General features: G+C 40.6%; 1 protein-coding gene across 1 annotated transcript in view; it reads left to right on the forward strand.

Annotated features, from left to right (window-relative positions):
• ncanb (neurocan b) overlaps positions 1–27,295 on the forward strand; it is a 103,558-nt gene that overhangs the window by 62,050 nt on the left and 14,213 nt on the right. Inside the window, exons 10-11 of the mRNA XM_040127848.1 lie at positions 9,542–9,655; positions 26,037–26,195. Of these exons, the coding sequence (XP_039983782.1) occupies positions 9,542–9,655; positions 26,037–26,195 (273 nt within the window). The remainder of the gene's footprint in view (positions 1–9,541; positions 9,656–26,036; positions 26,196–27,295) is intronic.

Genomic DNA, 27,295 nt, shown 5'->3' on the forward strand with positions numbered 1-27,295 from the left:
ATGTGCAACCCTCTTAGAGGACAAATATACAGTATGTACTCTAGCGATATAATAGTCCAATCGTAATTCAATTCTAACTGCACAGTAATCCTTTAGTTATTATGGGCTAGAAACCCATGTTCCACATCTTTCACATCTTCTCAGTTAATAATCTTATGTCCTAAGTCATCATGTTGAAATCCGAGCATTTTAGGTACACAAAATATGGTAGGTATTTCTTTTGTACATTTTGTTTCATAAATATTTCCTGCTGTCCTACTCCAACACCCAAATCTTTTTTTTTTTTCTGCGGAAGCAAAGCAGACTCATTTTGGGGCAGGACAGTAACAAACAAGGATCTCCTGTATATTCAGCCGCTACAAGGGAAAGGTGCCTGATGGCATCAGAACTGTAAACTTTAATGCTTCCTACTTTGCTACCTGGACCTGTAGTTTAACAGATTTTACAGGTTATAGCTAGCTTTGTGAATGTAGGGATAAACTTGCGCAGGAAGATGTTAGAATAGTAGTAATAGTAATTTTAAAGCTACCTAATATTGCTGCTTTGTTTCTCCGCTACAGTTACACTGCTGTCATTTCATTGTTAATTTGACTCTTCTTCACCTCACTCTCAAGTGGATGCACGACGTAACTGGGTCATACTATTAATGTAAGATGTGGGAGGTTTTGTTCTATTATACCTGTTGTGGCGAACATGTTAGGAAATTACACATCCAGCAGTTATGGAGCAACATTATTATTCATTGTGACTCATGTTTCTGGACACCTGATGAATGTAAGTCCAATATTTACTCTCCTTTTTGCCCTTTTGGTGTCCACCAACTCCTGGGGGAAATATTTGGCTCTTTAGCTGCTAAATGCTTCATTATGTTCACCAGCTACTTGCTTACTTTGTCTGTCTGTCATTTGTTGCTGGGGAGGTAGTGTACAGTGGATTTACAAGAGGTTTTTTGTCTGAAAACAGAAGCCTGCTGAGGCTGGAAACAAATTTGATGAGATCAGTGAAAGAACAGTTAAGTTTTGGGCCAGAAAACCAAAACAATGATCTTAAAGACACTAAAATGCTCTACAAAGTTGAGGAAAACTGCTAAATCAAGTGATAATTCTTGGGCTCCCTATGATTAAACCCCATTCAGATGACATGTTTTCATTTGATCCATTGTTAATATAAAAATACTGATTAGTGCAACTTTAATGGTATTGTTGCCAGAAAGATGCACAACTTGGCGCTAACACGTGTACCAAAAGACAAATACATTAAGTAAATAAGTTTATGCTTCCTTGCTGTGGATATCCATATTTTAAACACAAACAAACACACACACACAAGAATACAAAAATTCAGTGACTGTGTTTTAGAAACTCTTCTCTCCTGCACTGTTCACACACATAGTCCTTATACAAACAGATATATACATTCACATCAACATACAAAAATTAATTTTATGTTCATACTCGTTAATGCTGCTGTACATACCCACACAACACACAACACATTATAGCTATTTACAAAACAAAACATGGTCCATTAAGTGGGCACGCTGTTTGGGCGAGCAGCGGTTCAATAGAAAGGTATCCATCTTTGTAGAAGGGCATGGAAATGTCAATACCCCTCAGCTAGCTAAACGAAGTCAATCAACCAGGGTCTCGCACAATGAAAGATGACAAACACAAAGAGCCTTTCAGCGAAAACCTTTGTCTAACAAACATTTCCATTTCAAAGCGTCCATTTTACAGGATGTCATGTCAGTTTATTTTTACATAATGTTGGCTGTGGTTCGGAGGAAATTGGGAGAAAGTAAAAAGGGGGACAAGATCTGTCACTGCTGTTGGTTGATAACGGGGCAGACCGGCACCCAGTGTGTTTGTGTAAGGGTGTATGTCAGAGATGGAGTGATTTTGAGTGCGCTTACACGAATGTGTTTTTTTTGTGTGGCTGATGAAAAAAAAAGGCTTCCTCTTTGGCATTAATATTGTCCCTTAATGCCCTCCATACCACCCTGTCAGATGTGAAGTCTCGGGGTGGCATTTACTGGTTCAAAGGTTCTCTGTGTAATTGATCAGACTGCTGTTTGATCTTTACGGCTGGCATTTACGCTACAGAGAAATGTGTGTTTTTCCGGCTCTGTTAGGACAAACTGGCTGGCTTTCAAATGTCCATGCCTGCCACCAACAGAAGTTTGGTGAAGACGAATTATATACAGCATATGAGATTTTCTTTGCTCACCTTCCACCCTCTGCTTGTGTGTCTATGCATGTGTACTTGCATAATAAATCAACACAGTTCTGATGCATTTATGCACAGAACCACACCAGGCTGTAAATGTGTGCACAATAATGTCTTTAATTCATGTCATCTATGGCCTTTTCCCACTATTCTTTGTCTGATCATCCAGATTAATGCTTTTCTCTATAACCTTTTCCTGAATCTTCAGCTTTTTTCATTGTTGCTGTCCTCATCTTTTCTATGTTTAATGAGGCAATTTTTGTTCCGGTTATTCACAACTGGCCAAAGAGACATTTTACAGAAACAGCAGCCTCACTCCTTCAGAAGTTTCCCTCAAATGTTTAATAGTTATACAAAAAAGAAAAGTCAGATGCAGTACCTAATTTCACTGCTCCACTCTTTCAGGCAGTCATTAGGTTGACAGGCAAAGAGCTTCAATCTTGACCGTCTCAACAGATGTTTTGTAGTAGATTTGGCATTCAGAAGCTGGCATCTTTACTTCCTCCCCAGTGCACTCAAGCTACAGAGCAAACACATGAACAGCAATGACTTAAAATCAAATTCAGAATGAACCTCTTAAGATTGCTGCAGAGGAAATTGTAGCTATTTTTGTGTCAAAGCCAACAAATTCCACGTAAAAAATATCTCAAATGCTTCTCTATTTGACATTTCCTTTTATTTGATGTCGTGGGTGAATATTTATGAGTTTTTGAAGTAGAGAATAGGGCATTTGCAAAACAACTCACTGCTACACAATCACATAGATGACCAAAAGATGTCAGATGACATGCAGATCATGTTTATGAGAAGGGTAGGCAAGAGATGAATACAGATGCTTCACACTGTTGATCAGTGAACTGAAAAGGGGCTTTCTCTCTGCAGCTAAACACCTACATCAGGTACGATCATGTTTCTGCTCGCTGTATATTGACTTCTGACCTAATTTCACTTACCCAGTATCATCATGTTTAAAACAATTAAAGAGTATTCAAAGTATATAATGACAGTTCCTTTGAATATTACAGTAAAATACAAAGTATAAAACTAAGATTATTTAGTTTGTTTGATTTGAAGAATTGTCTTTGAGAACTCATCAAACTCATCCTTTATTATCCTGCAAAAGGTGTTGACACGGAAATTTTTAAGTAAAAAAGTCTTCATCATATTTGGATGACATTAAATATTAATTGTTCAGTATAGCGTTTTAACTTGGCAATGATCAAGAAACCTAAATAACTCAAAAGGATCAACGACAGTAACCAAAGATAAAACAGACTGAAAGCAAATACAAAATACCAGGCTGAAAAGCAGTGTTGGGTGCAGTTCGAGATGTCCTCTTTCTCTCCAGAAACCACAACCAGCAGTGATGTCACACTGACACAACCTGGAGTACACTTCTACATCACTGCAGCAAAGTGAGCAGTTTAACGGCTGGAGGTCAGCAAAAACAAGATTTTCAGGGGCTGTTAAAGCCCCTGAAAACCTGAAATCTTCAGTATTTCTCTAAAGCATTAATTATTCATGAATAAATAAGCAGTAGTCAAAGGCTGACATTCAAAAACCCAGCTGATCTGCCTTATCATTACTGTCCTGGTGTGGTGTGATTAGATTTGACTGACAGTGACCAAATTAGCTCTGGTGTAAGAAATGACCAACAACATCAAATCCACTTGTTGTTGTTGTTTGTGTCTAATGTGGGTTTTTATTAATCCCTAGAGCTCGTGGGATTCTCTAATACACACAGAGTCCTGATATGTGATTTAAACTTAATATCTTTTATCTGGAGATGAAGAAGCCTCTGGAAAATTAGCCACTATTAGTCTGGATTCTGCATCATTATTTGAGTACACGATGTTCTCCATTTCCCAATTATTTAAAGTAAACTACATGGTTTCTAAAATGGAGTTTGTAATGTTAGAATCCTTTAGAGTCGAGTTGAGCCTGACTTTTCAAAAATCACTTTTTATTTAACAATACAGGATGGCCGCAGAAAATTACAGAATGGGATATTCCCTCTCGTGTAACCATTTCATACTTTTTATGGCATAGTTACGAGAACATTAAAATATATACCACGTTTAAATGCATGCCAGTCCCTAGCTGCAATTTTGATCCTTCTCTCCAAGCCTTTATTACCCTCTTGAGTGGACTCTTTCTCTCTGCTGGACCTTTCCTGACTAAACCCACAATGATTCATAGCAATAAGATTGCTGATTGCGGTTGAGGTCTCATTTATAACAGAGAGAAAGGGCTGTTTACTTTTTATGTGGCCTCAGCATTCACAAACGCTGTGGCTGGGGTGAGAATTGGTAGCATAAATCTCACTGTTGTAAGGTAGAAAACGACCCTCCAGAGGTGGCAGAGTCAGAAATAAAAGGACGGGAGTGTCCGAGTTGACGTAGCTTTGGTCGAGTACACAGGTAATAGGAATTTAATCTGATATAGTGAACCTGACAAATAATCCGAAAAGGGAAATGGGGAAATGGTGAAATGGGGAAAGGTTGGCCAAGGGTCTCCTCCCACCTGTTCTCTATTTGCTCTCTGTCTCTTCCCTTCTCTGTGTGTCTCTGTCTCTTCCTCTGTCCCGTTTCAATTATTCATATCCTGGTTTTGACACATGCCAGTAGTAAGCCTCCAGATATCCTGTCAACCGACACCACCCCCTGGTTTGTATGGCCTCTCGCTCACTATCCTCCCCCATATTCCTCTCCCTGCCTCCATTTCCCCTTCCTCCTCATTCAAACTCGCCAGCTCTCCTCAGAGAGGCGGGGATAAACAACAAGGGCAGGTTACATATTTATCCTGCAATCAAGCATCCCCATCCAAACTAGGTAGTTTTCAATCAGCAGTGAACCACATTTAAACCGCAATTTCATATTTGAATCTCCTGTGTCATTATGTTAGTCACATCAACTTTTCACATTCATTTGCTGCCTCTCCTGACAGATTCAAATGAATAATGTTGGCTCAAAGGGAAGCTGGTACTATCACTAGTGTGTTAGTTGCACTCAGCAATTACCACAGTGGCTGGCACCTGCTTATCCCCACATTCCATTTCTCTGCCAGCAGATAAGTGGAGCACTGCTCTCCTCGACTCCCTGGAGGATATACCAGTGCCCAGGCCTGATTTTGTTGTACTGGGGAGTGAGCCAGAGAGGGATGGACACACATACAAATGCACAAATACAGTCACACAAACACACACACACACACACACACTGCCACCTGCTTAAGTTGGATGGTTCTCTCATTAAGTCAGTTGGGCAGAGTGGACATTGAGTGGACTTTAAGTGGACAGGCCTGCTGCGCTCTGGCCCTCATCACTTTGTCTGAAGAGAGAGGAAGGTAGACACAGATAGATACTGAGGAACAATGAGTTGTCTGGGCCATATGGTACACAGTGATAATATTATATTATTATTATTACCACTGTTTTTATTATTATTTTTTTATTTATTTAGGTTTAGCATGAAAATTAAAGCCCCCCGCCACTTGAAAATTTTTTTTTTTTTTTTGCTTATTATTACTTCTCTTAGAAAGGATCTTTAATTTTTGACTCTGGAAAGAGAGGGACAAAAAAACTGTTATAGGTGGACCTTGAGTTAAGGTCTTATTGTTCCAGATGCATGTTTTTATTGTAGCCAGATCAATGCTGGATTTTCAATAAAAGCATAACATAAACATTTTTGATAAAGATCCCTTAAAATTTGTAATAAATTGAACGGTACAAAACCAATTAATTAAATAAATATGTCTTGAATTTGACATTTTACCTTTAAAAAAATCTCAGTGCTCTCTGGTGGACAAAATATGTGGAGTTGCTGCTGCTGCTGATGATCTTGTAAAGCTTTTTCCACTAAGTTCTGACAAAGGAACATAAGTCCCGAAGTATCAGTAGTGGTATAAAGTCTACGTTGCATGTCTGCATTCCAAAGTCATCTATAATTAAGTTATCGTGCTGTGCTGCAGTTCCTCTGTACCATTGCTTATTGGCCTTGATATACACCAATACATATCTATCTGCAATAAGCTAATATCAATTGATATATCAGCCTGGCCACTTTTTGACCTGGCTCCATTTTTGGCTTGACCACAACAGCAGAGCCAGCGAATGTCCGTGACTGAGTGACTGAGTGATAAAGTTACACCATTGGCCATTACTCTTTCAAAATTAATCGGTGCAAACAGTTTCTATTGCATCATCAGGGAGGCGTTTACAGGAAGTGTGTCCAACTTAGTGCCTTTGTAGCTAGATTTACAGACTTTTCTCACCCCTTTAGCAACTTATTTTCACAAAACCACCGACTAGAAAATCTACCGACTTTTTGGACAAACCTTAGCTACTTTCTTAGAAGAGAGTCACCAGTATTCCCTTCCGAGCATGAGGTCGGGCTTTCCTGTCTGCAAGCAGCTGACCCAGACATGATTGAGCTTTTACCTTTTTCTCTGAGTGATCATTTTACAAGTAGGCTATTAAATTGGTTATTAGAAAATGACAATGCTTATCTTTAAAGTTACACTTACGGTTAATTTTCTTTCTTAATTCAAATTTTCTAAGGCATAACACAGGTCTACCTGTACTACTACTAACTCTACTACTATAAAGATTGGTTTGGTCAATAGATATCAACCACATTTCTCTTTAAATTTCTTCAGTTATCTGTGAACTTGAAGAAATTAAGGTCAGTCTACAGTAGTTAGCAATACCTGCAGTGCCCCCATGTTGGTTCTTATCACAGATTATAATATCTACCTGCATACTTTAGCCCCTCTAATAACGGATGTTCAGAGATGTACTTTATTGACCCCAGTGCTCCTAAAATCCAAGGGGTTGTTCGACTCTTTACCCCTGTGCTACAGTGCTTAATGAGGCCAGATGCTGGCTCATATTAGGCTCCATTGCATTTTTTTTTTTCAAACAGCTGTACTGACAACCTGTTCATCTGATGGTTCACAGTGATTGCAAGAGATATTTTCAGTTTTTATAATTCATCATGCATCATATTTCAATTACACCACAGAGGTTTATTCAGGGATCTGTATTCATGTAGTCATATTTAATATCCTACTTTTGAGTCTCATCATTCACGCGATTCATTTTTTCCAACTGTACCTGTTATCTGCACCAGAAATACTTTAAGTAAAATCCGGAAATTATAGGGTTTCAAATGTTTGGTGAAATCACGTGTTTTTTCCCGATCTAAAACATAGCAATAATGAGAAAAGTACAGTATTTTCATGACAACGAGAACTTTCTTTGCTGGGCTCCCGCAGGCAGTTTAATTTCCCCAGACAAGTTTTGATGACTTGATGCTCGGTTGGACTAAATTACTGCTGTTTGTCATTTAAATTCAACACCACACCATTTAACACCATATTCTCAATGTGGTCTCTCCTAACTGCAAAGCACTGCCTGATCAACTACCTCAGTAAACTTAGGCCTCTTGTTGGATGGCAGTAGATACCCTCAACTGGCTGGTATTCCTACAGAGTAATGTTTTCACTAAGTGGTGACAGGAAAATTGAAGGGTGTGAATGGTTTATTGAAACTCAAGAAATCACAAATAACATTAAGACTCATGGTCTATGTAGCTTACATGGCTGGTACAGGTGGCCCCAGGCAGTTCACTAATCAGCCCCACCTTTTCAGTCAGTTACCACTGGCTTTAGCAATACTGCTGCTTGTCAACAACTGTTTATGCTGCGACAATGCTTCTGATGCTACGGGTTAATATAGACATCAGAGTTATTTTTTTTTATTTGAAAAGCTCCCTCCAAAACAACTGAGGACATTATACAGCTGTTTCACTGATATTCTAGTGACGGGTAAACTGAGCTACACGTGTAAAATCAGTGGATTGGCCCTTTAAAGCTAAGAAGTGACCGAGTGTTTGCTATTGCTGTCCCTAAAAATTTGGACCGGCCGTCCTCTTGATGTTAAATTAGTTTAAGCAGACTTAAAATTCATTGTTATTTTCTTTGGTGTGGGAGGTGTTCTCTCCTACTATGGCTGCTTTGTTATTTTGTTCTCATTTTATATTCTTATTTTTCCACCCCTTCATGAGTCAGACAGATAGAGACAGTTATACTCGGATATACGCCGATACACTAAACCAACACAAATGCCATCTCATTCCGACTCCTCTGGCTGGGTCTCTACCTCCTGCATCAAATTCAGCCTTTGATATCAGCCAGCGCAAAGCAGGGCACCGGCAATGAACCTGTCACGCTGTTTTATCCAAACAGACTCTTCCACCCCAAACGCTGTCTGCCTGTAAAGCCCCTGTAATCCAACCCTGAAACTTGCCAACTTCCCAAACTCACAGCATCATATCACCTCTCCTCATATCCCCCACCCTTGTTTTCATCACCTCTCCTTCATCGCTCTGTATTCTTCCATGTTTTTCAGTATCTCTCTATCCCCTTCATCTTACCTTACTCTTTGGACTTTCTCCTGACTCCCTCCTCTCCAGCCTCCCCTCCTCTCCTCCCATGACCTCTTGCCAAGGCCGCAGGGACTAACTCAGTTGTTGTGATGGCAGAGGATTGTGGGATACCAGCTGCAGTTTTAATGATTTTGCCCCTGGGCTCAGACCAGCCAAAGAAATACAGTTAACATTCTTCAACCGAATGATAACTCTCACCCCTGCAACCCCTCTGCGAAATGTGTGTGTGTGTGTGTGTGTGTGTGTGTGTGTGTGTGTGTGTGTGTGTGTGTGTGTGTGTCCATGTGTGTGTGTGTGTCCGTGTGTGTGTGTGTGTGTGTGTGTGTGTGTGTGTGTGTGTGTGTTTGTGTTGATTTGGATGTTTAAAATTGATTTTGACATTTAACAACAATAAAGTGGAATTCCATTCAGTTTTTGTAGCTCCTAGCAAGACTGCTTGTGTTGATGCTGAAGATGGAAGCTCATCCAACTGAAAATCCTCCTCCCTCTCATCTCTATGTCTCTCTCTAGCCTACTCACCACTCCACACTCTCCCTCGCTCTTGCTCAAGTTTGACAGCAGAGCTGCGGCACGTCCTGCAAACACATTGCAATTAGCATCATGCGCTTCAGTGCATCCCAAACCGATCACTGATGAAGCTCAATCAATTTGCTTTAATTATAACTTTCTCAGAAACACATCTAATCTCTCCAAAAGTTTGATCTCTCAGGGGTTTGTTCAGTAACAAGCTTTGGCAAGTACTTAAAAAAGTAGCCATTTGGAAAGTGCTGTTAGTGTGTGTAAGTTTTTGTGTGTGTGTGTGTGTGCGGTTGTATCTAACCTGAGTCCCCTCCCCTTTTTTTTCTCTCCCACCCTTTCTCTCCCTCCAGACATTGATGACTGCCAGTCTAATCCATGCCAGAACGGAGGAACTTGCATTGATGAGATCAACTCCTTTGTTTGTCTTTGTCTGCCCAGCTATGGAGGAGCTACTTGCGAGAAAGGTAACAATGTGGACAAAAACACTGCTTTTTCATCTCACTCATTGGGTCACTTCATAAAAGGGTGTGTATTGGGTGGGGGCAGAGTGGAGACGGAGAAAGACGTACCACAAAAAGTACATTGGTGGTGGAGGAGAAAAAGGTGTGGAAAGAGGAGATGGCAAAAATGAATAAAGAATTAAGACAAGGCAGTGGAGGATGAGAAGGATGAGACAAAGATGGTGGACAAGCAAAGTGATATTAGAGTGAAGAGCAGGTGGAGGGGGCAGAATGAAGATGAAGAGGGGGAAAGGGAGGAAGAGGAGTATGAAGACGTGGTCCAGGAGAATAAGATGATGCTAAAAGATCAGGATCTGGAGACAGAAGTGGAAAAAAAACAAGGATACTGAGAGAGATGGAGTTAATGAGGATGTGAATGTGGACAAAGAGGTGAAGGAGGAGACAGAGGGGGAGAGGGAAGCCCTGTAGAATAATGTATTGGTTTTATACAGAACACCTGCGTCCAGCTGGTTTCGTCTCTCATTATGGGAATTCCCCTGTGAGAAGGGGGATGTGAAGGAGGCTGCTCACAACCTGCATGTTACATGAAAACATGGCCGACATGTCACTGCAAAACAGCACTGAGGAATACCGGCAGCTGTTGTGAACATGGGGTTGATCCCATTCTAACAACCAAATACCCCGATCCTTTGAAAGAACCTGATCAATTAGATTAATTCGATTTTCACTTGGATTTTGTTTCCCGATGCAGCCAAGATTTGTATGTTTCCTGCTGTATAAGGAGATGCTAATCACTGAAGGTTAAAGTAAACGAGGTTTTGTGAGAGCTGAGAAAATGCTTCTAGTAATAGACACTGAAGAGAAAAAATGGGAGGAAATGAACGTTAGCTGACTATTGTGTGTCAGACTCCTTCTAATTAAACACAGTAAAAAAAAACAACAATAAATAATTAATTTTTATTTTAAATGAAAATCTCAAATAAAGACACTTTAGCATACAATAAAGCAGAGGTTTTCAGACTGTGAGGCAAAACCTCGCCACGGTGGAGATGAAGGGTTGAGACCCGAGGCATGAGCCACAATTTGCTAAATTAAAAATTTATACTCCTTCTTGGAGTCATTACTCAGTCACATCCGAGTACACAGACATGATACACGTATTTTTAGATTTCAACGTGACTTACACTTTCCAAGGATATCATTATCTCCCATGTCCATCGTGAATAAACATACATGAATCCAGTTTGGAATAACAAATGAAAGAAGCTCCTTACAATTACAGAACTTGCCTGAGAATCATCACATTTTGAAGATTTCTTTAATATCAAAGTAAGCCAACGCTAGTTGTCTCTACATCCACGGGTACATTGCAAACGAGAACTGCTAATAGCAAATTCAGCATACTTTATTGGTACATAATTGCCAAATATAAAACATATGTAGGCAAAGAAATAAAGATGGGGGGTGTCTAAGGGGTGGATTTGTCTCAATTTTTCCTGGGGGTTGCCCACAGTGCCAGACTTTGCGAACCCCTGCACCAAAGGTACAGAGATGCAATGGGAATGAAATAAATGTGAGTCTGGAATATCCTTGCAAACTAGCAATGTGATGGCTAAATAATGCAAACTGTTCATCTCTTAAAATACCAGATCAACCAAAGAACAATTAATTTTTAAAGAATAAAAACAAAAGTGTGAGATTTTACGGAAGGAGAAAGTGAGCGAGGGAATGAAGGAGAGGTGGAGGGAAGTTTAGAAAACCGGACTGATTTACACAAACCTATAAAGCCAAGTTCCACTGGTCCAGCCCAACCTTTGACCTCATCTTTCAGAAGCGTTTTGGCTATGAATATCTGTCTTCTCTCCATGTGTCTGGCTTCCAGTGTCTCGCTCTGCTTTTTACTGCTTTGGTCTGGTCGGATCTGGGACTCTGGGGACTGAGCAATCAATACAGAGAGGAGGAGAGAAGAGAGCGATGCCAGAGAAAGGCAAAATAAAGCAGGAAATTTTAAATGTTGTAAAAACTACAGTACTTGTGGCCTCGCTCAAGCACATCAGCTACTGACTTATCACGTCACATTTCTGCGTGAGTTGACTTGTGGAAAAGCTTTCCCTTCCTCATCCACTTTATTGCCTTTGTTTACATCTCTGTTCTAGTCAAAAAGATGATTGACTTTATAGTAAAAAGGGAAACATTTCTGGGACATGAAAAGATGTTAATTTTCTCAGACTACTGTGATTTTTGCACTTTTCTTGTAAATTACCGGATAATTCTCTTCATTACTCTAAAAATTCGTTAAATCAAACAAAAACCACTTGATTGTAGAACTACTCAAAGCTCTCATCAGGTTTGATTAAGTGAAGCACGCCTTGGTCATTTTAATCTTGTTTCTCCTTTGTCACTTTTTTTTCCACAATTTAAGGGGGCACGGCACTGATTTTACATATGAAGATCCCTTTACTCGTCAAAAAGAGCACTTCGTAGTTGTGTAATGTCTGTCATGACTCTCAAGTGGCTGTCAAGTCTGAGAGATAACCGTGACGATGCCATAGTGATGTCATCTGGGTTTGTCAAAGCTTGGGTGTGGCGACTACACATTTTAAGAATAAAAGCCTGAGTTACAAACTGATGTTATGGAGTTTGAAAGATGAGGGCACTAACCGGCCAGGTATGATGTAACAAAAGATGCTATTGAGTTACATTATGGGAATCGTAGGTGATTTTGGAGCTTGAACCATGTTCAGACTAAGAATCAGGATAACTCGGCCATGGCTGCTTCAGTTTAGATCATTATGTCGGTCGCAAGTCCACCAACTTCATGGACGCGCAACACTAAATAGTTGGAGTGCTCCTTTAATCTTACAGAGGTCCAGATTCTTGTTAACTCTTTTCTGCCATTTTTGATGTTTCGCTACAGCAAATGTTTCTTTGGTAACTGCTTCTTGTGATTTCCCTATGGTTACGGGTTGCCTCTTTAATATTCATGCCCCTCCTGTGGTGCAGATCATGAATAAGTAAACAAAAGAAACAAAAAGAAGCCCTTCAAGGACCAGTGTGTAGGACTTAGGGGGGTCGATTGGCAGAAATGGAATTTAATATTTATAATTATGTTTTCACTGGTGTATAATCACCTGAAACTAAGAATCGAGTGTGATCTCTTTAGCTTAGCATGAGCCTTTTTTATCTGCATAGAGAGTCTGATTTTACCAGCCTTCAGTATTGCATGCTTACACTATAGAGTGTGTCATTTTAATCTCCCCTATTTCCTCTTTCCCAAACACATATGCACACATCGCCACAGTGTGCCTCTCGTTTGACATGCACTGGAGCTTTGCGTACGTTTCCTCTCCCACTGCGTTGCTGCCTTCATGGCTGATTGGGAGCAGCAGGTCTGATTGTGTAAATCGAAAGTCTCTGTTTTCCTGTCGCTTTAATCTCTCGTCGCCTCGCATTCACATAAATATAGGATTCAGCTGTGAAAGGTACAATTCGCAACAGGCTCTGCTCTGCCATTTCAGCGTGATCCCAGTTTGATATCCAGAGGGAGGTCTGAACTGCGACATGAAAAGCGGAAATGAACTCATTCGTTGCACCGAGGCTTTCATCCATTTAAATGTCATCCAATTGGTCTCTGTCTCACTAAAGTGGTCCAGTTCTCTCTGTCTCATTTGCTTTGTGTACGTGAGTGTGTGTGTTTGGGCATGTACAGGTGTACGCGTTGTGGGCTAACAGCTCACTGCTGGGTAGACATGGTCAGCTGCTGGCTCCCTCTGGCCTGTTACCATGGTGATCCCATCTGAGAGTCAATAATAGTAAGTTGACAGGGCTGAAATACTCCAGTGAATGTAGTGACTGAGAGGAGGAAATGGATAGTTATTCTGCAATTTTTATAATTATATTTATATGTTTTTTACATGTTTTGGTTTTTGTTGTTGTGAACAAGGTTAGTTTTTTTGTCTGTAAAACATTTTGAAACTCAAGAGTTTTACAGATTAACGATCATTTTCTGTCAGTAGCCAAGGTTTTCAGCAGTATTTGTATTATTTAGATAATCAGCACTGTAGTTATAACTGTGCAAAACAACTGAATTCATCCTTTTGTTATTGTTTTTTTTAACAGTTTTGTATCAGTAATGAACGGATATTTGTTTAAAAGAATAGGCTGTTGCGATTATAGTAACAAAGACACCAGTGAGCTGTTTTGCTCTCATCTCATCCCAGCGCTGAAACTAACTGCTGAGTCTGTCCTGCTGTCTTTTTGGTTTGCCGCCTAATCAGCAGAGGCAGAAACCAAATCTTCCTCAGCCTGACTGCAGTAAAAAGTGACAGAGAAAGTATAAGCTGCCTTCGTCTCATCAGCTTCTTTCCCCCAGTCTTTTTATCCATTGTTCACTCCGCAATACATTTCCTCCTCAGTCTTTCTAGGGAGAAAAGAGACATAATGTGTACAACTGAGAGTGTGGATTTGTTACTTTGCTATTCCACTACTGTAGACACCTCTGTTTCATGTTGCCTTCCTTATTTTTCTTTTCTCTCCCTACCTTTCTGCTGTCACTCCCTACACTTCTTGCATCTCTTTGTGCCTCTCCTCTCTGGTACACCTCAGGAGGCTTTGTCACGCTCTGTGAGTGTGTTTGTACATGTGTGTAAATCTGTGTGTCGCCATAGGAGTGCATTTGTGTCAGTGCATCTGCTGTTGTGCAATGACTGCGTGTGTGTGTGGATGTGATGCTTCTGTGAAGTTAGAGATCCTTCGGCTAACAGACATGCACACGGACACCAAGGCACACAAAGATGCATATGTTTTTACTTTTTTTGTTTGTTTTAAGGTACCCTCATTGACATGATGCATCATAGCCACCTATGCTTAGCCAAACCACAACCTTATTCTAATCTTATCCCTCCTGTCGACCAGTTCAAACACCAAGAACTTTCTGTGGATCAAATAAAAATTCTGGTACACCACATTTCTGAGGCAGGTCACAGAAAGGCTTGCATCAGCATTAAACTGGCAGAAAGCATTTCCCTGAAGCTGGCCGAACATCAACCCGCAATGTGCAAACACAGATTACAAAATAAGACACAGGAGGATCTTCACGGCCGTCATCCTTCACCAAATCAATAAAAAAGTATATGGGAGAGACTGCACTGTATGTAGGGAGAAAGAGGAGGACTTGGAACTCGTCTTTCTCCACTATCCCGTCTGCATCGACTTCAAGGAGCAGGTCAAGGATATCCTCGGAAGCCGCTGTGGCCTCGGGATACTGACCAAAAGGACTGGCACTGGACATTACTGCTCAGATCAACAGAGAAAGAGGGCAGATGTAAATAATAGGCAAATTAACATTGTACTCTCTACAGCAAGACACGTCATCTACAACTCCAGGAACTATGCACTACATGAAAACAAGGAGATTGAAAGGTGGAAACTATTCATAAACTTCATAAAACTGCACACAAGGACCATGTACGCAGCCAACAGGGGGCTTTTTGAAAAAATATTTGTAAATGGAGCAGAGATGGTGAAAATAATGGACAATAATGACTTGGAATTTGCTTTTTAAAATAACAAGGTTCCGTTTGATCTATATTTGTTTTGATTTGTTTGGTTTTTAGTTTAGTTTGACTATTTTATTTTATTTTTTTCATTTTATTTTACTTCACTTTTGATTTATTTTACTTTATGTTAATAGTATGTGAATGTGTAAGATGTATCATGAGTTTTTTGATAATCAAAAGGGAGGGAAAAAACCATAAAACCAAGCTTTAGCCCTCAAACAGCTCTTTGAAGAAAATGAGGACCAGAAAAAAATCACTTCAAGGCCTAAAACTGAAATGGGTGCTTGCAAGGATAGAAGTACAAACACACAGACAGATACTCGCATTTCCACATTTGTGTTTCTTTTCCACTTTGGCGGCACACTCATTTGTCTCACCCGCACACACATGAACAAACAAAACTCAGTCACTCGGTCACTATCTACCCATGTACCCTTCCAAATATCAAAAGATTTCTTTCCTGTGCATTTATTCAGCAGCTTCTTAGAACTCCAAGCAATGAAATTAAAGTGGGGCGCAATAACTTGGAGTCACAAAACAACCACTTTAATAAAACAATAATCTAACCCAAAGGAAATAAGTTCTCTCTCTCTCCCTCTCTCTCTTTGTCTCCTAACAGAACAAATAATGCACAAATTGGAAACAAAAAGCCTGTGTTAACAGGCTTGTGTAGCTAATTAATCCCAAACTGTCTGGCTGCCGCTTGGTTATCTGTGAGGAATGTGTTTGCTGCTACCCTGAACTCACAGTGAAGGCCGGCTACGAGTGGCTCACATTTCATCCATCGTCCTCCACTTTTCACAAACTGTTCCTTGATCTGTTTCCATACATCAAATCATTAGTTTTTATTACTTTTGTTTCTGGAAAGACATGCTACATCCCCCAATAGGCTAAACAGCTGGTATTGGTTAGTGTTGTTGGCAGCTATTGGTTGAGCAGAGGCTAACACACAGGCGAGCATGCCAACGAGTCCACACCAGAAGTGTGTTGGCGAAGTGTGTAGTTGTCAGCAAGTGCAGGGAGAACATTATACACCACGTCATCTAAACCCAGTATAAGTTAAATTGTTCCAGGAAGGAGGCTTACCACACATTTTCAAACACACGCAATATACTGTACACGCATGCACAGACGCAGAGAAGTAAGTTGCATTTGACAGGAAAAACAAAAACAAGACAGCATTACAGGGAACTTAAAGCAAAGTAGAGTACACCTTCCCCCCCAAAGAGGAACAGCAGGTGAATCTGGGGCAGACAGAAAGGAAGACTTTTGAGTACGTCGAGGCCAACAGCAACACAAGTGCTGCAGATTGGAAGCAGGCAGCAGAGGTTGCGTAGGCTACTGAGACTAATGACGAGGAGAGCAGATTGAGCTTACTAACAGCAGCGGGAAGTGTTTAAAAAAAGAACCGGATGCAGTCCTCCTATCACTCTGTTATTTCACACTTTCTATCACTATCTCGCTCAAACACAACTGCTTTCATAGTCTATGCAGGTTCTCTTGCTTACAGTGAAGGTTATTTACTTGTAATTTACAGTCAGTAGGGACAAATATTGACTGATGTGTGCACTCAGTTGCAAAGTTCAGAAAGTACAGAGTATCTGGTTTTAACAGCCCTGTTAAAGCAGTCCATCCCTCAGAGCTACGTCCACACAGGACAATTCTGCAGCTCACGATCTATACATCTAATGCCAAAATTCAGTGTCAATAAATGATGTACATCGGACTTTGATGCAGGAGAACTTAATATGCATCCCATTAACAACCTGCAATTAACTTTCATATTCTTATTAACCATAACCGTAGTATTTTCCCAACCTTAATTAAATGTTTTAGTTGTCTAACCCTAACCTTACTTTAATCATAGTTTATTTTCCCTAACCTAAAGGGGGAATTATGCTAATTTTACCCATCATAGTCTGTTTACATGTCCTGGGTAGAACTACTGCATGTGTAAATAAAGTTGTATAAAGCCCTTCGTGACTCCAGAGGGAGTTTTTGCAAAAACTGATGTCCTCGAATGAGGTCGCTTGAGTCAGTGTTGGTTCGGGCTGATGACTACAAGTTTGTAAATGAAAAAAAGTCTTTGGGGTTTGGAGTTAGAAAGAAGCCTCTGCTCCTCATCTCTGTTTAAAGCTAGCAGCTCTAAGCTACATTAGCTGTTTCTAGCATAACACATCTGAGTCTCTGACCGAACCAACAAGTTAACATGTCGTTTAGCCGTGCCCTCTAAAATGACAACGGTGTGGTTAAAGGTTTGGTTAGGTTTAGGCACAAAAACAACTTGGTTAGGTTTAGGGAAAGATCATGGTTTGGACTAAATTAAGTACTTTGTTAAGGTTAAAAAAATGTGGTTTGGGTTAAAATTGATAATTCATGAAAGTTAGGGGACCCTCTTCATCATGGTTACAATATTAAGCCCCTTTTTTAAGGTTAGGGAACGATCATGGTCATGCTTCAAAAAACAAAAAAACAAACAAGCAAAAACAAAACTTGGTTTGAAACGGGAAAATAATCCGTCTCCTGTGTTGAAGTCTGATGTTTTCTTGACACAGCCATTCTACACTGACCTCCTTCGTACACAAACTTTGATGCTGTACAACAGCGTCACCTTACTTGCTGCTTTGTTCCCATCATAATAACTACACCCACTGGAGGGCATCGTGACTTGAATATAAACATATGTCATTTTAGGGCACTTGCTGAAGCGACTGGTGCTTTTGTTCTTCTTGGGTGGACAGTGTGGACTGAAATGTTGGCAGTTGAGGCACAAGGACGAAGAAGCCATGGAATAAAGATGAAATCTCTGGTTTGCTTCATCGATTTTGTTCTTTATTCTTTAAATTGTCCATCACGAGTCCAACAATGTTTTAGATGTGCAGTGTTAAATCAGTGGAGAACTCTTTTAACCATATTGTATTTGTCATGCACAGATAGTGTAGAAAGTGACATTTTAAAAAACGTTGGCATTGAATGTTAAAAAAAAAACCTGTTGTTGCTCATATTACAAATTTTGCAGAATCGTCCAATATTGACGAAGGTTTTAAATAAATTGTTTTACTTCCAAACTTGGTCAAAAACTGAGCACCTTGCCTGAACTTGTGGTCTTGAAGCTGCACTTTGCTGTGTGATGTTAATTCTTAGTTCTTAGTTTGTTTTTTCTTTTTTATCTTATTGTTCTTGATTTTGTGACTTAGCATCCGCTCTCGGAGCTGACAGAGAGGCTGAGGCGTCAGAGTTTGCCAACCTTGCTGCTATTTTTGAGGCTATTAAGGCTAATAAAGATTCATGCGTTCTGGTAACATGTCGAGAGGGACACATGGCAAGACTGAGAAGATAGGGAGATGGAGCTTTTTGTTTTACCTTGCCCACAGTGGGGTCCTGAAGAGGGCAACACACAGACAGACACTCACACTAACAAACTCAGGCAGGTACATGCAAAATATCCCTGAGGTTTTGCCAAAGCCTGGCAGAGGCTATTCATGAGAAAAAACAGCTCGCTCCATATGCTATTATGTCCAACACTTGCCAGTCCACTCTCCAAACAGGAAGGCTGGAGAGATGAAGGACTAACTCATTCTCATTTAAGGTGCTTAATTAGACAATGTTCCTAAACAAACTGTCATACTCTCTTCCTGGGTGGAAGAAAGTTCAGTCAGAAAAGAAAGAAACAGTGAAGGAAGAAGAGAAAGGAAGCATCAGAGCAGTTGTTGAAATTGATAAAAAAGAGAGGAAGAGATGGAGGGAGACAGGAGGGTCTCTGTTCTTCTACTGTGCATTAATGAATGTTCCTATTGCAGAGCTGTAAAACAGTACTTTGAGCTGTGCTAGAGGTTTAGTGTAGTTCTGATCTTCCTCTTTCTGATATACCCAGGAAAACTGTACAAGTACTTCACTGGCAAAGGTATGAAGCCCTGCTTATACTATTTCACTCCATCGTGTCACTCATTTGTTGGTATCCTGTGGTTCAGTTCCCCCACAGGAACTTTTCCAGCAGCCTCTCTAGGAACTCATGAATTTTACCTGCACTCTACCACAGCAACTTTGATTCCAGTTTTGTTTCCTGCCCACCAAAGTGCCTACTCCTGTCATACTACTATCCCTTGACTCTGATTCAGATTTGCAGACAGTGGCTGCATGTCACAAGTATCAATACGATGCTTGAAAAAAAGTTGTGCGGCTGACTTCCCAAGTAGTCTCAAAAAGATCGCAGAGAAAGTTTGCACCAAAAAAATGCACTTTGTTCGATAAAAGTTTTAAAGAGATTATGTATTAAATCAGAAAAATAAGCAGAAAACGACCCATGCATCATTATCACTATGGAGCCAGGTGACTATCCTTTCTGACGATTTCACTCTACCTATCCACCTCTGCCGGTCTCCAACTCCAACAACCATGCAAACATCACACAGTCTCACAGCAGTTATTTACAAAGATCAACATGATGACTCTTCGTTCCTGTTGTAAAAAACAAATAATTTTTTTTGTCCTATCAGCCTAATTTCCCTAATCTTTGTTGTCAGATGTGGTGAGAACACAAATATGCCAAAGGAATAATTTAGTTCTAGAGTTCAGTTCCTCTGGGTCCCTCGTTCCTGGTAATCTCCTTAAACTGATTTTTTGGCCACTTGGGTGTGGTTAGCAAATGGTTGGCAAATAGATGGCTATTTACACATCCAGCAGACACAGAGCAACATTAGCATACATTTGGAGTAGTGTTTCTGGCCACTTGATTAATATAAGTCCAGTATTCACTGTACTTTTAGCTTTAGAGAGAGAAAGCTAGAGAGCAGGTTTGACTCTCCACTAACTCCTGAGGGAATTGTTCACCTCTGTTCAGCTAGTCACTAACTTCTCCTGTCTGCAGTTTGGTGATGAGCAGATAGCCTACAGTTGGGGTATCAGAGGGTTTTAAAAATGTATTTATTTTATTTATTTTGCTGTAAACAGCTCCCTGCTTTTGTTGAAAACAACGCTGATGGGAGCAGTGAGAATGAATGGAAACAATAAAGTTGCCGGTCGTCAAACCGAAACAGTGAGCTGAAACATGCTATAAAGCAGGGAAACTGCTCAGCTGGGTGACAATTCTCTGTGGATTTGTTGCTACAACTAACCCCTTTCACACACACACATAGTGTTTAAACCATTATTGATATAACAATATTGACTGTAGCAGCTTTAAAAAAAATGCCAAACTGCACACACATACATGAAAAGGTTTTTGCCTTTAAACATTGTATTTTTGGAGGATGATGATGATGATGAGTGCACATCTGCAATGCGTGTTTTCACTTTACATTAGCCGCATACTAGTGTACCGTTACCTGCATCACACCCTGTCTAGAATAAGACTGCAGAGGATGCAGACAATGGACATAAGTGAATACGGTGTGTGCCAATTGTGAGTGCTGTCCTTGCCTTATACACTAATTACACAAAGTGTCAAAACACAGTAAATGGCCCAGCTGTGTGTATGCTGTATGAATTTTTGGCTATTTACTGTAAAAGCCTGTGCTGCCCTCCCTTTTACCTCAGTGTACTCCATCAGCATCAATCAGCAAAGACACATCTATGGTCTTATTATGCAGAATGAGCAGTCAGACTGACATCCGTCATTCATGTTAAGCTATGTAGCTGTTTTACTGTAAAATCCATTACTCCTAATTGTGAGAATCACACTATTAGGATGTTCCATTAATCAACAATGCCCTCGTAATAACCATTAATAATTCCACAGCGGTTTGCACATTCTCCTCCCATTGTCACCTTTTGTCACTGGTTATCAGCAGATTCTACCTCGTCTCCCCCTCTCTCTATATCTGTCTAACTCTCTCTTACACTTATTTCCTCTCTCTCTGGACTACTGTCATCTGCCCTTTCGCAAATGGGACACTGAGCTGTCAGCTTTCAAAGAGTCAGGGAGGAGGCAAAATGGCAGCACGTACACACCCGCACACACACAAATGCAAAGACATGCTGTTTCATCATTCAGGGGATCTAAAAAAGCCGAGCAGCAGAAATATCTCTTGGTGATGTGTATAAACGATCCAATCAGTCAGCTCGAAGTGTATGGCCTTTTATTTCCTAACTGCCATTCGCTAAAGTCTGTGAGAATATTAATCGCTGAAACAGGCCCCCTACCTCTCTCTCCGCCTGAGAGGGAAAATGGGAAAAAGAAGACAACTTGAATAACGTCTAAATATTTGAAGAGGTTGATGTGATGTCAGGCTTTGAGCCTCACTGTCAGCAAGTGGGAGAAGAAATCAGCAGAGAATAGGTTGAAGTTCTGAGGGGGAGAAAACATGCCTGTTTATTTTTGATCACTCCTTTGTCTTTCTCTCTCTCTCCAACTCTGTTTCTCTGACTCCTTCATTGTCTTATTTTGCCTCTCTCTCTCTTTTCTTTCTTCCCACTCTGTATCTTACTGTTTTTTGATGCACTTAGTTTGTCTGCCTTTAGGTTTTTGTCTCCCTCGGACACCAGCTTTTTTTCAGTAAAAATTGGCCAGCACTAGCCTTATACACACACAGACTCTGGGCTGACTGCCAGTCTAGACCCCACAGCAGAGGTTGTTTGATTCAATGAAGGTGTGTATGTTTAAGTTATAGTTGTCCGTATTTCTGTGTGCGTTTTTTTCTCTCTCTCTCTGTCTGTGATACCTACCCAGACTTTCCTGTCCCTGTTCCCGTAGATAACAACCCATTCTCCTGGAGTCAAACTGGACCCACTCCCGATGCTAATACAATGTACCAGCTGCCATGTGGGCAAACACTTTGAGCAGGTAGCTTCCAGGTCTGATAATGGGGTGAAAGAATAAGGTTGCAGCCAGCAGAGAAAATTACATCAGCAGTGAGTGATTTTGGTCCCATAAGACCAGAGAAACAGCAGTAACATTGGGCAAGATAATGCTAATGTAAAACTGTGTTCAGAAGCATGCTCTCATTGCACAAGGAGGTGTAAAGCTGCAAAAGGACAGCATTTGCTATTGTGTTATAGATCACACTGGGTCAAACCTTTCCATCAAGGTTCATTGCCAGATGACGTTGCGTTGCAGCAAAAGTTGAGCCTGGTTCAAATTTTTGCCAGACGACACTGTATTTTTTGCCAGAGCCCGACGAACTGGCCTCATTCAAATTAATGCGAAGGCTGCGATTTTTTCCTCAGGGATATTGTCAGTCTGAAGGCAGCTAAACCTTTCCATAAATACCCAGTCTGTTGTTTTTCTTTTTAAGATCATTTCAGCAGGTATAAATCTAAACAGGGGGAAATAATCTGCAAAAATCTGTAATCGTTACCAGTTCATTAGCATCCTAGCACTAACAGACATAAGGCTTGGATGGAGTGAGAATTCATAACAAATATTAGCTAGGGATTTTTTTTCATCTTGTAATAATATGTTTCCATACTGTGCAGTCTCATTGGGATTGTTAGCTTCAAAATCTACATAATGCTTAATGCAAAATTAATTGGTTTGGAAAAAGACCTCGTTATTCAAATGCAGCTGTAACAAGGCAAATTAACAGACGCAGAGACTGCCTGGTTTCTATATATATAGCCTCAAGTTATTTGTGCTGCTACCTTTAACTTGTGCATTCTAATATTTAGGTATTTATGTTATGATCTTCACTATAGATCAGTAGTAGATTTTGTAATATACCCTGTAACACGGGAAGGGCTGTAAATGCAGATCCTATCTTCCATCTCCATCTCTTCATCTTTGCTCTTTGTTACCATTATTAGTGAATGTAAACAGGATAATATTTGTCACAATCCTAAAAACAGAGAAAGCCACCAGATATTTTTATCAGTGATCTCCAGCATGTTAAAGATATTTTTAGGTAACTATGGCTTCATGTGCTCGCTGTGCTCACGTGTTAAAGGGTTTTTACTCATCTCCAAGCAATGCAAAAGAGTTTAGACAAAACCATCTTTACTAAGATATGAATTGAGTTCTTTCTATCAAGTGATTTAATTGGCTCAGCTATAAGAGACAGACATTGTACTCGTGTCTGAAACTATGAGTAGATTAGCGTTCCCACTGTGCATTGTAAAATGGAAGCTCTTTGTAAATGAGGAGGTCATGCACACAAAAGTCCAAATGGGAAGTGAAACCCGGACTCATCCTGCCGTTAAGGCAACAGGGCTAACCAGAGGGCCACTGAGCCGCCCACAGGAAGCTGAAAATGTTAAAATGGATAATTGGGTTTCGTGTCATTAGCGTGTTTCGAGGTCATCAGATTAAATCCCCAGACTAACAGGAGAAATTTGAGCCAGCAAAGTAATGAAGCAATTCACCACATTTACATTTACATTTACATTTACAATCAGTGTCAGAGCGACTGGCAGCATTGCTCAGAAGACATTATTAGATAAAATAAGGACAGGAGTAAGGAGGCGATCCAGTAATCCCACTGATTATCTGACCTGAAGTTCATGAGGTTCTATAGTTACTGAATGTTTGTGTTGGACTAACAAACAAAGTAATTCTGTAGTACGGATAAAACACGAGAGGTCGAGAAAATAGAGAACAAACTATCAAGTGCTTGTTACTATATGTTAGGGACCAGACATGCATATGCTAAAAGTAATACTTACGTATTATAGCACTAAAGCACAACACAGATCTGCTGATTTACTACTGTGAGTGTGTGACAGATCTTGGTCTAATAAAGTCCATAAGTACACTGTAAATTCAGATGAAGGAGAGGAATGTATTTTAATGTCAGTTTTGTCATATTTTCATGTGCCTGACATAGATTTATTATGTTCTCAAAATGTTTCTGGTGTGATAAACCTCATTTTATATGTAAAGAAATGCTAATAATTATTTGTATCAAGCTCCACGTCTTGTGTGTGCGTGAATATTTCCTTCCTCAGTCGCTCTTCTTTTTGCTGAACTCAAGCAGCCATACAAAACCTGTGGCTATATAAAATACTACAAAACTGGACACTATTTGATATTGGGATTCAATATTCAACTGTAGCTGTGACTCACTGTAGCAGTGGGAATAGGCCTCTTCTCTATGTAGAACTGCATCTGCATCAGGGCCACTCTATGGGACTGAATGAATGCATGTCGAACAGGCCCGTGGGAGAATGATGAATTGCAAACAGTGCTAAATTGCACCAGAGCATAAAAGGGTAATAAAGCTGGACAGACACTTGCCTCCATGCAAACATTACTCTCTTCATTCTTCATTTCTCTCTCTCTCTCTCTCTCTCTCTGTGAATGTTGAAATGGTTACACGTGCCTCTGTCTGATTGTTGACATGACAGGGCTATATGAGACAAAAATTACCTTCTAAGTACAAGATACAAGGATACTGTATGGTAACATGTTGGACACATTGTGATGCTTTGTACATTGAACAGTTTTCTCACACACTGCTCATCATCATTTCTCAATGTCAGTATGTGTCACTTTTACACTCACTGGGGGCATTCAAAGTGCTTGTGTACAGCTTCTGAGCCAGCTAATGGATTGAGCTGCAAGAGATAAAACATATAAATATCTGTTAAATTACCAAATATATTGATTCAAAGTAGTGACCTTTGCCAAACCTCATTCTAAGAGACAAAATGTAGCTTCACCTGTCTTACTGTGACCCAGTGTATTGCATTTTGTGAAAATATGTCACTGCACTTCACAGCATTGTGACTCAAATGGCCCTGAACAACACTGTAAATGGAGGGGAACTTAACAGTGTGAAAAGCCATTCCTCTCTCAATGCAGGATGAAGGTTTCTAGGCCCTTATTTCATATTACAGTGTAAAAGGGCTTTCATAATGGACTCTTCTCCTTTCCTCCTCCTCTCCTCTCCTCTCCACTCCTCTCCTCTCCTCTCCTCTTCCTCTTCCTCTTCTTTCCACGGCCAAACTGTATCTCTCTGCATACTAAGCAGGGCCCCATACGGCCCAATTTGCACTGCCCAATTTACTGGTGTCGCTTCACATTTGTTGGAGGGAAAGCTGAGGCCTTTTCCCTGATCCCAGGACTTTAGGGAGGGAGTGGAGCGAAAGAGGGGGTGAGGATGAGGGGAAACTGGAGGTGGCTTGGCTGACATATCGAGCCTCAACCACACCGACTATACATACATTTGCACACATTCAGATTTACACACATAGACAATCCTTCATGAAATGGAATGCCACACACACACACATCACATTTGAGATGTACAGCTCACAGCCACACAGCTAACCCCCTGAGAGATAAGGGGGGGATAGATGAGAAAGATGAAGGGAGAGAAGGAGGAAGGGATGGATGGATGAGTGGAGGGAGAGTCAATGCGCTGACAGGACTGTGACAGGGCTTAATTACCAAGCGAGCGCTGCACACTGGAAGCAATTTCTAAGGACTGTTGTCATTTGAATAGATTAAAACGCCCTTTGGCTGGTCTAAGCCTTGGCTTGCCTCCGCTGTGGATTAAAAGTCCAAGTCAAATCAAAGAGAAGAAGGCACAGAGAGAGGGTGAAGGGAGGGATGGAGACAGAGAGGAGTTTCGCAAAGGGCACTTTAGGCAAGAGGGTACGATAGAAAGAAAAGTAAGAAGGAGAGGGGCAGAGGGGGAATGTGTGGGCTGCAGGACACAAGGAGGAATTTTCTGTGTCTGGGTACAAAAAGAAATAGTAAAATATAACGGTGGTATTCCTCGTTAGTCCAAAAGCCCCCTACTCCTTTCCTGTGCAACACTAGTATACATTTCTCTTCCCACATCGATTTTCCATCGACTAATCACTGTAGTTTTCAATCTACTCTTTCAATTAAACCCCTCTTTTCTCCCCCCCCTCCCCCCTCCCAAAAAAAAAAAAACACACACCTGCAGACACAGAGGGCTGCGAGCACACATGGCGGAAGTTCCACGGCCACTGTTACAGGTACTTCAGCCGCAGACATACCTGGGAGGACGCCGAGAAGGACTGCAGGGAGCACAGCGCCCACCTGGCCAGCATCCACAGCCTGGCTGAGCAGAACTTCATCAGAGGTGGGTTTAGGTTGAGGAAAATGCGAGGACGAGGACAAAATTGGCACAGACAGTGTAGCCTGTGTATGTGTCTGTTCTTATCTGATTAGACAGCAGGAAATCGTACATAAGCAGATAGGATTGGGCATGGAGGCTTCCATAAGTAAAAGTCCTATTCATTATCTGTAGTGTTAGGTGACTGCTAGTGGGAGCATTTCCAGCGTCTTATGGCCTTAAAAAGTCTCCTGGTTGAATCATGAGTTTACAGGACTAAGACACTCAGCCATGCTTTGTGGCTGTGTGATGCTTTATGTAGACACAGCGGTGCTTTGAGATAATGCTAAAGCTAGCATAGCAACATAATCACAATGACAATGCTAGCATGTTAATGTGAAGCGGGTGTAATGTTCACCATCTTAATTGAATGTGTTATATGCTAAAATTTGCTAATTAGCAGTAAACACAGAGTACAGCTGAGGCTGATGAGAATGTCAGCAGTTTTCGAGTAGTTTTTCATAAGCCAAGATTTTGGAAAAGTACTGGAATTGAAATTTTGAACTGATAACAGCTCTAAATGAAGCGTAAAGACATTAGCAAAGTTATTAGAATTCGTCCTGAGCGGGACATGAATGTCTGTGCCAGATTTCATGGCAGTCCATCCCATACTTGTTGAGATGTTTCAGCCTGGGCCAAAGCGGCGGACGAACCCACCAGCAGTCGATATGGCAATCCATAGAGCCATGCTGCTAGCATAGCTAAAAAAAAAACTATGCTAGCCCCATATTAGCAATTGAGTTGGAAAATTTCTTTTATTTTTTTTTTAATAAAAACATCACTGTAACAATGCAGTGCAAATAAAAACTTAAGAAGAGAAGTCAGCTATTTCTGAAAGTAAAAATCCAATCACCAATCTTAAAATTCTGTTTCGTGCATCGCTAAAGCCACGCAAGACGAGCTGAAGCTAATGATTATTCTTTGAAACCTGATGATACATTTTACAGTTCAGATTAGTTCACTGAGAGGTTCTGGGTGAATGTAAGATGAACTGAGCAACTATGGTGCTGTTTTTTGTTTCTTTTTGCAATAATAAGGTGTTTAAATTTGCTACAGCCCTGATTCAC

Source organism: Xiphias gladius, chromosome 6 (genome assembly GCF_016859285.1).
Source record: "Xiphias gladius isolate SHS-SW01 ecotype Sanya breed wild chromosome 6, ASM1685928v1, whole genome shotgun sequence".
Taxonomy (NCBI): domain Eukaryota; kingdom Metazoa; phylum Chordata; class Actinopteri; order Istiophoriformes; family Xiphiidae; genus Xiphias; species Xiphias gladius.